The sequence below is a fragment of the Ambystoma mexicanum genome, chromosome 4p (genome assembly GCF_040938575.1).
Source record: "Ambystoma mexicanum isolate Mex_15411 chromosome 4p, UKY_AmexF1_1, whole genome shotgun sequence".
Taxonomy (NCBI): domain Eukaryota; kingdom Metazoa; phylum Chordata; class Amphibia; order Caudata; family Ambystomatidae; genus Ambystoma; species Ambystoma mexicanum.
Genome location: NC_090927.1, coordinates 409,878,351 through 409,890,607, shown reverse-complemented (window position 1 = coordinate 409,890,607; position 12,257 = coordinate 409,878,351). Strand labels below are relative to the sequence as shown.

The 12,257-nt window shown below is 44.7% G+C and overlaps 1 protein-coding gene across 2 annotated transcripts in view; it reads left to right on the top strand.

Moving 5' to 3' along the window:
- Positions 1 to 12,257, top strand: part of DDX1 (DEAD-box helicase 1) — a 795,552-nt gene that overhangs the window by 716,852 nt on the left and 66,443 nt on the right. For both annotated transcript variants that reach the window (XM_069605939.1, XM_069605941.1), the window contains exon 24: positions 9,445 to 9,540. In XM_069605939.1, the coding sequence (XP_069462040.1) occupies positions 9,445 to 9,540 (96 nt within the window). The remainder of the gene's footprint in view (positions 1 to 9,444; positions 9,541 to 12,257) is intronic.

Here is a 12,257-nt window from a genome sequence, read left to right as displayed (position 1 = left end):
TTTATGTGGGTCCTTACATGGTCTGACCTCCTGTAACCTCTGTTTTTAACTGGTAAACAGTCACCAGTGAGAATCTCGGGCTAGCCCCAAGGGGTCAAGCCTGGTGTTATAGAAAACAGAGGGGCAAACTGATTTAACAGAGCTTTGTACGCCTCCTGTTCCAGTGTCCGATCAGAAGAGAGATTAACTCCCATCTTTCCATCTAAAGGTTGTCCCCTGATGAGGTCAGGTAGAGGCTCACTCTCCTCCTCCTTCTGAGCAGAGGCTAGAAGCAAAGCTCCCAGTTCTGGTCTAGAGGCATAGGCCTTTAAGTGGTTGGTGTCAAAGACCCTGGGGGCCTCCTTAGGATTGCCTATGTCCACCAAGTAATTGACCCCTTCATGTTTTCCCACAACCTGGAAGGGTCCAATCCATTTGTCCTGTAAAACACTCTGCCTTGTAGGTACCATAACTAGAACCAGCTGGTCTTGAGTAAACTCAACCATGTTGGCCTTCTGGTCATGCCAATGCTTCACCAGAGCCTGACCTGCTTTCAAGTTATTTGATGCTTCTGTCCTCATGTGTGTCATTCTCCTCCGGAGATCTAACACATAGTCAGTGACTCTCACTGGCTTGTGGGAAGGAGCACTCCAACCCCTCCTTGATTAGTGCCAATGGACCTCTAACCGGATGACCATAGAGAAGCTCAAAGGGGCTGAAGCCAGTCCCTTCTTGAGGGACTTCTCTATAAGCAAAGAGAAGGCATGGCAGTAGAAGGTCCCACTTTCTTCTAAGGGTTTCTTCTAAAGCACCTATCACGCTCTTCATAGTTCTATTAAACCTCTCCACCAACCCATTGGTTTGGCGATGGTAGGCTGTTGAGAACTTGTAGGTCACTCCAGTTTTCCACATGGCTTGCAAGTAGTTGGGCATAAAGTTGGATTTCCCTGTCAGATAACCTCCTTAGGAAAACCTACTCTGTACAAAATACCAAGTAGGGCTTTCGCCAATGCCTGAGCAGTAACAGTCCTCATAGGTATGGCTTCAGGATTCCTAGTAGCATGGTCTACCACAACCAATATAAATCGGTTTCCTGAAGATGTGGGAGGGTCTAAGTGACCAACAATGTAGATTCCTACCCTGTTCTTGGCTCCACTCTTGCCAGAAGTCCGACACGCGTGACCGCTTCTACAGAGTTTATCTACATCAGACCCCATCTTGTAGCCAGTAGAAATAAAGTGAAATCCTTTCCTTGGTTTTCTTAAAGCTTAAGTGACCAGCCAAAGGAATCTCATTGGCTAACTGTAGAAACTGAGGTATCACCTCCTGGGGCCCTAGAAGTCTACTCTAGTCTCCTGGGGAAGACTCTATAGGTTCATTGTAGAGGAGGCCATCCTCCCAGTACAATATGTGCTTCCCTGGCTCTTGCCCTTCCAGCTGGGAAGCTGCCTGTTGGCGAAGTCCTTCAAGAGTAGGACACTCTTTGACCTCTGCTGAAGTCTGCCCTACAGGGGCCACCTTCTGCAAGCAAAGTCTGCAGCTCCGGATGACCTTTAGGATCCAGATTTCCAACAGGGGGAAGGTCTTCTTCCAGCTCTGTGTCATCAGTAGCTGACAACCTCTTCTGGTTGGACCTCACACTCAGCCTCAGCTGGTGGAGGAGTCACTGGTGTGACTTGGGACTGTCCTCTCGGGAATGTCCTGGTTTGATGCACAGGAGTGCTATCTTGCTTTTTCCCAGAAACCTTGGGTTTCCCCTTTGCCTCTTTCTTCCTGGAAATAGAATGTTGTTCTTCCTGTGGACTGTGTGTTAGTTTCTTCTGTAACAACCCATTGAGAGTCATTCAAGGTGAGCTCTCTGGCCTTCCTAGTCTGCTCCTGCTTCCTTTTACTGGGAGACCTGGCGGTAAGTCATTCCTCAGCCCGACTCTCCCAGGCACCTCACTTTGTACACGGACAGGTATTCCTAGCCATATTGTTGCACTGGATGAGTGCTGGTAGTATTGGAACCATCTGGATAGGGCCTCCAGCAAGTTTAGTGGGCATTTGCATGCCTTAGCAACATCCTCAGGTTTGAAAAAGGTTTCATCCAAAACTGTGATGCTGGCCCGAGTGTCTCTAATAGCAGGGGTCTCCTGACCATTCACAAGTACACTGTCCTTGTAGTATTCGTTTGTGTTATCTGGTATAGAGTTATACACATCTACATTCTGCTGTTCCCACAGACCCAGGGAAACTGAAGAAACACTGGCTGAGACTCCAATGGGGTCTTCAGCAAATAGTTCAAAGTTTCCACTTGCCATATGTACTTCTCCCTCAGGGATGAAGGCTAAGGAGGCAGTGTGGACCCCTGAAGGTTTACCCTTGCATCTGGTATCCCCTTTCACATGGTCAGTTGACCCACAACCATAACATTTACCAAATGTTCTTTGGAGTGGGGGCTTCTGCTGACCTTCCTCTGGTTTTGCACCAGAGGCTTTACTAAACTGGCGTGGTTTCCCATGGTATTTGCCCTTTTTCTGTTTGTGGGCCTCTTTTGGGTGGGTGGAATTTTAATTCTCTTTTCCATCTTTCTTGTGCTGCTTCCCCTCATCCTTTTTGTGAGTGGCCCTGTTGGCAACCCACAAGTCAGCAGCTTTTGCTAACTTTTTGGGATCAATCTCTTTTCAGTCAGACAAGTGCTGGCTCACCTCAGGATAGCAGGTGTCAAAAATAGATTCTAACAATAACAGATTTCTCATTCCTTCAAAGGTGTTCATTCTGTAACCCTTAACCCAACCATCTAAGTTTTTCAAACATTCACACATCCAGGTAGCCCAACGGGTACCATCAATCTTTTTGAGATTCCTAAATCTCTTAAGGTACTGGGAATGAGTTTTCCCAAATCTTGCTATTAAAGCCAGCTTCGCATTCTCATACTCCTGTCTTTCAAGTTCACCCACCTCCATTACAGCATCAGTTTCAACCTGGGGAAGCCTAGACAAAAGCCAAGGAATCGGCTGATTCCCAGTGCAACCCTGAATCCCATGATTGTACTCAAAGGCACCCAACCAATCCAAAATATCAAGTTTGACATCATACATACTCACTGCTTCTTTAGGCAGACAAGGCCTCTTGGGACTGGAAGCCCTAGAGGACTCTGGGAGGGAAAAACTTTCAAGAGAAAATCCTTTCATTTCAAGATCATGTTGCATGTTCAATTCCCTGAGCTTGATGCCCTTATGTTTGGCTTCAGCTTGAGCGTGCAACCTTTTAAATTCCAATTCAAGTCTCATTTTCTCAAGCGACACATATTCTGGACTCAGCTTTGGGCCTCTTGGGTCCCAGTGGACATGTTTTGAGGCAAAAGGGCAGGCTGAGGCAAAGAGCTGCTCCTATCCTGGGACTCTTCTACCTCCCCTGACTCTTCTAAGACTTTAGAGTAAGACTCTGAACTATCATCCTCATTATCAATTTCCACATTTGTTGAGTTAGTAGGTGTTGTAAGCCTTCTTCCCAAACTTTGGTGATTCAACAACCTTGTAATCAACTCATTTTCCTTTCCTTTTACAGTAAGATTCTTGACTTTAAAAATGTCTTTCAGTTTATATACTGTTAAAATGATCAGGGCTTCCTGACTGAAGTTAACCATATTCGGCATGTTACAATTGCTGTTCTGATGGTGCTTAGCCTTGTGGGTGTTTATTTGAACACAAGCAACGTAAAATACTCAATGTAACAACTCTACAATAGATACCACCGCTGCCACCGGTGTTGGGCAAGATAATATTCAGTACCCTGTGGGAGACTGCACCAGCCTAGTCCTCTTGGCAATAGTTAACCCAACCTTTGGTATAAGACTGTACTACACAGGTTGGTAGAGTAACTGAAAAGCCAGGCTCATCCCAAGAGGGGTCAATGTGAGCTGTAGGGTTGCAACATAGTGTTTCACAGGGACAAGTATCCAAATAACACTAACACTCAAGGTTTCTTGATTAAACAATTATTTCTTCATTTAACAGTCAGTTTGAATAAGCCTTCTTTAGAAGGGAGCAAATATGTAACACAAATATACTTCAATAAATACACACTGTTTCAATAAATCAGTAGATACCCATTTGGGATGGCACACAGACACTTCCTATACCCAGAGGTGGCTTCAATAACAAGGATACTGTGGACTTTGACATATCACTGGTCCATTTAGAGCAATACTGAGTTTGGTGTCAAAAGGAAAAGGTTAACCATTGTTTTCTCCCTTAACAATTTTCTCAAACAGGTAAGCACTTTTAAACCCCCCAATGCAGTATAGATGAACCCTTTCCCAGCTTCACAAGTAAAGAATGTGTGACTTTTTGGAGGACAGCCAATGCCAATTGAGCAAAGTCTAGGTGAGCTGAAGTCTTGCCTCTTCGTGACCTCATCGAACAGGAAACTTCCTCTTTATGCTTCCAGGAACGGGCTCGGAGCTTCTTCCCTGGGGGGTGCTCTCGAGATTCTGTGGCACAACATGAGGTCCTACGCCTTCTTGCCTCTTCCTCTAATTCACAGAGCGCTATGCAAGCTCAGGAACACAACGAATTGCACTCTCCTGTTCATAGCCCCTTGGTGGCCAGCCAGATTCTGGTTTTCGGAGCTTCAGCATCTGTCAGTCTGCTCACGTGTCAGGCTTCTGCTGATTCACGACCTGCTTCACCAGAGCGATCAGCAGATGTGGCACCCCTCCACACGATTGTTTAGCTTGGCAGCCTGGTGCCGGAGTTCAAATCCTTAGGAAGTTTCAACTTGTCCGCTGATGATATGCGTATTATCCAGGTGGCTAGAAAATCTTCAACAAGGTCTCAGTATATGAGCAAATGGCTCTGGTTCTGTCACCGGTGTTTAGCTAAGCAGCTGAACCCCAGAGAAGCTACCATCAACAGTCTTGTCATTTGTTTCTCATCTGGCAACTTCAGGTATACATGTCTTGTCTTGGACTTATTCGTGGGCTATTGCTGCTTAACTGTCCACGGACTCTTGCTCTTTTTCATTGACACACCCTGTCATTAAAAGACACTTTGCGGGTCTATTGTATCTTTATCCACCTGCGCGCAACCCGCAACCAAAGTGGGAATTGAATGTGGTCCTCACTGCCTTACGCCATGAACCTTTTGAGCCCATGGCTACGGTGGACTTGAAGTTCCTTTCGTGGAAAATGTCTTTTCTGAATGCGGTGCCTTCAGCAAGGCTTCAGGCCTTGTCTGTAGAACATCCATTCCTCACCTTTCATAAGGATAACGTTGTCCTCCGGACTAATCCTTCTTTCCTTCCAAAGGTGGTATACGATTTTCATCTGAACCAGTCTATTTCCTTACCCGTTTTCTTTCCAGACCCGGCCTCAGATGCCGAGAGGGTATTGCATAATTTGGATGTCAGACTAGCTCTAAAGTTTTATTTGGACTGAACATCTAAATTTAGGAGCTCTTCCCAGCTTTTTGTGACCTTCGGAGATCCGAAAGGAAAGCCGGCCTCGAAAGCAACTATCTCCCAATGGATTGCTTCCTGTATTTCAGAGGCGTATAATGTTCAGGGCCTTCAGCTTCCAAAGGGGATTCATGCTCATCTTGTGTGTGGCAAGGCAGCTGCTGTAGCCTTCCAAAAATGGGTTCCCTGGGAAACCATTGCCAGAGCAGCTATTTGAGCTTCCCCATCAGCTTTTTGTAAGCATTACTGCTTAGACCTGAGCTCCAGAGCCGATGCCTATTTCGGGCTGGCGGTTCTTAAAAACCTCTCGGTAAAGGAGTTCCATCCACCCGTTTTCCTGTAATGAGTGCTTGGTAATCTCCCAAAAGTATGGAGGGAACGGGATGTAGGAGTATAACAAAGTTACTCACCGTAGTGACTACCTTACTCCTAGTCCACTTTCCTCCATACGCCCGCATGCCGTCCCCTCTAATAACTATCTGCTATTGCTTAAATGATCTCAGGCTTGGCGATAGAAAAGGACTGAAGGGCGATGCGTGGGGCAGAGCCAAGGAGGGCAGGGTTACGGCCGTGTGCGGTACCCCACGTAAAAGACACATTTTTCAATTTTATGCTTTTTTACAAAAAGTGGTCCTGTCCCACAGGACGGAATGTCCCAAAAGTATGGAGGAAAGGGGGCTATGGATTTAGGAGTAAGGTAGTCACTACGGTGAGTAACTTTATTTTCCAACCCCTTTTTCATTTAATAAGTGTAGAGCAAACACCTTGAGTCCTCTGTCCGTGTCTCATTCCTGGCTCTTCACAATACACAAGCCTTTTTAGAGCTGAGGCCAATTAGGTTGGCACATTTTGCCTTTTTGCCTTCCATTAAGGGGAAAAATGTTCTGAACAATACAGTGGCCATGCATTACCTCAACAAAAGAGGGTGCTGTAGGGTCCCTACCACCGTATAGGGAGGCAATGCAGCTCTAGCTTTGGGCATTGCAAAACGGCATTTCTCTATCATCCATCACCTAGCCAGAGAAGAGAACATGACGGCGGATGCTCTAAGCAGCAGAGCACTGTCTCCCACGAGTGGGAGTTGGCTAAGGAAGTCCTTCTAGAGATCTTCGCCCTTTGGGGAATCCCTCAAGTGAATCTGTTTGTGTCAGTATCAACAGGAAATGTGACTGGTTATGCCCCAGGGAATTTCTGCGGGACACGTTCGTGCTCGACTGGGATTTTTCACTCCTGTACATGTTCCCACCAGTCCCCTTCATTCCTCGTGTCATCAGGAGGTTAAAGTTTAGGGAGTCCATGATCCTGTTTCTTCCGGATTAGGCCACAAGGACGTGGTACCCAGAACTTTTGGACATGTCGATCTGCCCTCCATTTCGTCTTCCTCAGAGAGTCGACCTACCCTTGCAAGAGGAAGGCATCATCTTCACCCTGAAATCAGAACCTTGAACCTTCACACCTGGTTTCTGAGAGGTTAAGATGTAAAGATTGGGACCTCCTGGAAGACGTGATGGAGGTGTTGCTTTCAGCCAGAACGCCAGCAGCGGGGGCACTATACCGCTGCCATTGAAATAGGTTTTGCAGCTGGTGTAGATCTAAAGATATATTGATCCTTTCACTTGTGATATATCTACAGTGCTTTCTTTTCTGATACACCTGGCCCACCAGGTGTCTACAGCCAAAGGTTACCTGGCGGGAATTATCCATCTCCAAACCCACGCCAGAGCAATGCTCTGATTTTAAAATACCCTTTGTCATAAGTTCCTCAAGGGACTGACAAATATTTTTATTACCAGCTTGGGATCCAAACTTAGTGCTGACATTTTTGATGGGAGCTCCATTTAAACCTCTCCATTCCTGTCCATTCGGATTTACATTGAAGACAATTTTCCTGGTGGCCATCACTTCTGCTCGCAGAGTGAGTTGGCTACAGGCTCTTTCATGTAAACCTACTTTCACTAAGGAGAAGGCGGTCTTGAGGGTTCATCTCTTTAATTCCCAAGGTGGTGTCTGAATTTCATATGACACAAAAGATTATCCTACCAGCATTTTAATCCACCTCCTCATCCTTCCAAGGAGGTAAAGAGATTGCACAGACTTGACCAAAAAAGGGCTTTGAGCTTTCATTTTGCCAGATTGGCAAATGTCCGACAAGATAACCAACTCTTTGTTGGTTAAACTGGACACAGGCCGGGTCAAGCCGGGACCAAACAGACTTGATCAGGATGGATCATTCTATGGATTTCAGAAGGTTGTTCTTTGGTTGGAAAAGATGTCCTTGGAAATCAACGGGCACAATCCACCAGAGTTGTAGCCACCACTTTGGCTCTGCAACGAGTACCGTTGGTGCAGGACATTTGTAATGCTGCAAATTGGTCTTCGATACGCACCTTCTTAAGACATTACTGTCTGGACACCTTGTCGGGTCAGAACGCTAGCTTTGGTTAAGCCGTTTTGCACAGTATAAACCAGTATCAAACTCCACTGGTCCCACCTATCTAACTGCTATGGGAGTCTATCAACAATGATGAATCCGTGGGATGACACAATCCGTTAGAAGAAGAAATTACTTCTGGCTATGTTAGTTCTACTGGATATTCCTCCCACGGATATCTCCTCGCCCTCCCAGCTTACTTTTCTGACTGGGTGAATTTCTTTGAGAATGCTTTCCATTTTCAATTCCTATGCGAGTTATGTATCCTTAAGTCGGCTCTGCGAAAGGGGGAAAAACTAGAACTGAGGCAACAAACGCAGTGCATGCTTTTTTATCCCAACAGTGACTTCCCGTCCAAGCGTGGGGGATGTAAGTCGTGGAGGGACATCGACCCGACTACTCACAGCGCCCTCTGCTGTAGAACAGGTTTCCAAACTGCAAGCAGGATATCAAAGATGAGAAGTCTGTGGGAGGAACATCAAAGTAGAAAGAACATTACTGATTCGAAGTAATTTGTTCTACCAAAGTTTTCCGTAATTTGGGAATTTGTGGAAGGAATGTATCGGTTACAACCTATTTCTTTGCTAATGTTTTGCTGAAAGATTCCATCTTTCACCTAATCGTGCTTTTCTAGTTCCCTTTGGCCTATACGAGAAGGGGTAAATTGGATGGAACTGACTTAATGGCACATGGGCAGGTTTTCATCATATACCCGGTATGTCACTTTTGCTCCAACTAGGTCTTTAGACATAGTTAGGCTTGTGTTGCTCCAGTCCCCCCTTTTGACCGTTTTGAGATTCATGCATGAAGTCTGTTCCTGAAGTTATTTGAGATGATTAGGAATCTGTTTAAGGAATACTGTGCTCATCAAAAATAATATTGAAGGTAAGTAATTTTTTTTTTTTTCTTTTTCTAATGTGAAGATGTTGAATTAGTTTTAAGGTTTATTCCCCCCACCCCCCAAAAGTCGGTGCCTTTCATGCATCCTTTGCTAGAAGTCACATTTTCACTCGCATTTCCACATTTCTTCTTTGTAAGCCGATAAAAATAAAAGCGGAAAATATCAGCACCGTTTTGGTGGTATTACTGCTCATAAAGGAAGTTAATTTTCTGTAGGCATCATTTAATTGATGGTCAATATGAGATGGATAAAGAGGTTCTCCCTGGAGCTAAAATAGTTAACCTGGAAAATAAAATAGCTACGCTTCTGTGAAACAAGTGCAGTTGTAGTACTTGGCTTATGTAAATGTCTCTGAACGAAGTCAATCCTGCTTTTATATTTTAGAGCATGCCTGTTAACATTTGTAGTACCAAGTGGCTATCCATGCATGATAGCAAAAATGTGATTTTGGGAAATTGCCATATCATCCCAGAGATGCATGCTTTATATGAGTAGTGACTCTGGCAAATGGTTGTTTCTGAACAATGGCACGGTTTGGCCATGGATTTATTTTTTCTTCGTTTTGATGCTCGATTCTTGGACCCTTTTGCCCTTTACTTTCTTGGGAGATATTGTCTGTAATTCTGGAATTGTTAAAAGGATTATTTAAACATTTAAACAAAATTTGTCTCCTTTCCCTTATTTTTCCTAGGTGTGGTACCATACATGTAACAGCCGTGGAAAGAGTTGCTACAACACAAGGCTAAAGGATGATGGTGGATGTACTATCTGGTACAATGAGATGCAGGTATTTCGGTCTGAATAAAGTACACAATGTGAATGAACTACCTATGTAAATCCTGTTTGATGTGCGTATTGCTTGGATTCATGTGTCTTCTGCCCTCTAATGGTTTATGAATGTGTACCTCAAGTTTCAGATTTGAACATCCTGAAGTCTGTGGTAGATTTTCCAAGAACTGTGTTCAGGAAGATCAATCCACAACTAAGTTGCCTGTTAACGTGCCATAGCACAACATGGGCGAAATTCTATTGGATTCCTTCCACAGATTCCTCATCTTAGATATAACTTATAACTTCTCCAGTACCAGGTGTCCTAGTAACTTTTTCCTCTGCTGCATTCAGTGCCTCTGATGTCGCGGCCAGTATATAAAAGGTCATGCCTGTTAGGGAGAATTTTCATTTTAGTGCTAAATTCCTCCCCCCTTGGAGAACCCCAGCTCGTTTGCTGGACTTTAGGACTTTTAATTTTAACCCTCGAGTGAGTGAGACATTTTTCTCACTCTCATGTGTTTTGACCTGATTTAGATTAGTTGTTTTCACTTTTTTTGGAGTCTGACAAACTCCATGGGTATCTACTTTTTGTATGGTGACACACTGCACCTTCAGTGCAGTGTCACAGAGACATCCATTAGATTTCTACAGTGTAACTACCTTTTCTTGTGTGAACTACAGTTCCCAAGAATAGTAAAGTGAAATTGAGGTTACTTAACCTTTCTCTTTGTAGGTCCAGCACACACCATTTTATGTGGAGTGCTGGGGGGTTACCTAGTAGCCCCTTAAACTACATTCTCATGTATGACATTTTGTTACGCTTGCTACTTTAAATGGCTGGTGGCAGTGGTTTAATGTTCCTACCATTGTGCTTTTCTGCCGCATGCTGAATCCTCTACAGTACAGCACCCTTGGGTGACCATTTTGTCAAAATGGCCCCAGTCTTCTTTTTTTGACATTTTCTGTTTATGAGGTCATTCTTGGGTTTTACTCTGTGCGTTGAGCCAGGTTTGAGCCCTTTGTTCGTTTTGCCTTTGGCGGGCTTCAGCCCTGTAGCCCGCCTCTGGCTCGAGTGTATCTGGAAAGGCAGGATGGGGGAGTGAGGTTCCCGAAACTCCCCTATCCTTTGTCTCAAGGAGTGCCTGAATGCAACCATCCTGATTTGCTGGTTGGCTGTCATTTAAGGCCAGCCACTCTGCTGTGTGATTGACAGCCTAGGCTGTGCATGAATGGGAGAAACCTCCTTAAAAGGCAATGTTTTTGGGACTAGAGGCAGAGTCGATCACTGGAAAAAAACACCCAACGAAGAAACCGTGAACAAAACTTGCTGCATCCTCCTGGACCTTTTGAATTGCCCGGTGAAGCCCTGCTGCTGTGCTGAAACTCCTTTTTCAATTTGAGAGAATCTCCAGAGGGGACGACTTCTTCCCTTGGGGTAGTGGGACCAACTAACCCCCAGACGAACTCAACTGAACCATATTCCCAGACTGGCTGTACTACTTTGCTCCTGTAAGAACTGAGTGGCAGGGGTCGAGGACCCAAGCTTGAGTCCCTTCACCAGAGTGCAGGACCCAAGGAGTGAAGGAAGCCCAACCGGTATCTGAGATCCACAACAGTGCTGTTTACTAAGCACAGAAACCGCAAAGTGTTGCTGAACCGAAAAGAGCCCGTAGCTGCCGATGACCTCCCAACTACCACTGCAGGAGCCCTCCAAACGTCCTCCCTCTTGTTCCCACGACTGAGGCTCTGGAACACAGGGTCTGCATCACTGTAACAGGACAGAATCCAGCTGGACCACTCTTCTTCAAACCAGAGGTACTGTGTAGACTTGGGGTACTTCATTGTCTTTTAGCTGTGCCTTTCTCAGTTTGGAATTGCATTAGCTTACTTTTAGAGTTGATTCCAACTCTCCTTCCACAGGCTTAACCGCTTGTGACCCTACAAGTGATTTTTTTTTTTTAAACCAACTCTCTAACTTTGTGCAATACTTTGATTCTAAGAACTGCCTCAGCACCATAGACTGTTTCAAATTGACTTTGCTGTCCTGGCTCCCCGCAGGCTCTTGGAGCCCATTGACTTTGATATTGCTGTCCCTCATAGATGGTAACTTGTTTTAGACTGTTATTGCTGGGACAGGCTTGTCTAGACTTCATTGGAAGATTTAAGTGTCCTCACATATACTGAGTGTTAGGCAATGTTTGTATGCAGTACCCTCTGGGACCACTACACACAACTAGGACTACAGGTGTAAGCAAAACCACCCTTTGGTATAAGTCTGTACCCCACAGGTTTTGGTAGCGAGCTGAGCAGCCAGGCTTATCTCAAGAGGGAATGTGAGCTTGTAAGTGTGTTACACAAAGGTCTACAATAAGTATTCAGACAAGTATACTCAAGGTTTCTTGGTAAAAACACTTCTTAATTTATTACACAATCATTTATAAAGCATTCACTAAATGAGGCAACCAATAGCACACAGAAATTATATTACAATACTGATTACTAAGCAGTTGAGCTCCCTTGAAGTAGGAGTAAAATAGCATTGAAGTAGGACAAAAAAGCCATAAGTTAATAAAACCAATATTAGTTACTCTAAAACAGTGCAAATAGTTTGAGTTCACCAGAGTAGTTGATTCATTGCAATAGGTAGGCCAAAGTCAATGGGCTGGTGTCTTGTATAAGTAAAAACGATTCTGGTATTTAAAACGGAAAAGTCTTTTCCACGGTTCTTAGAAG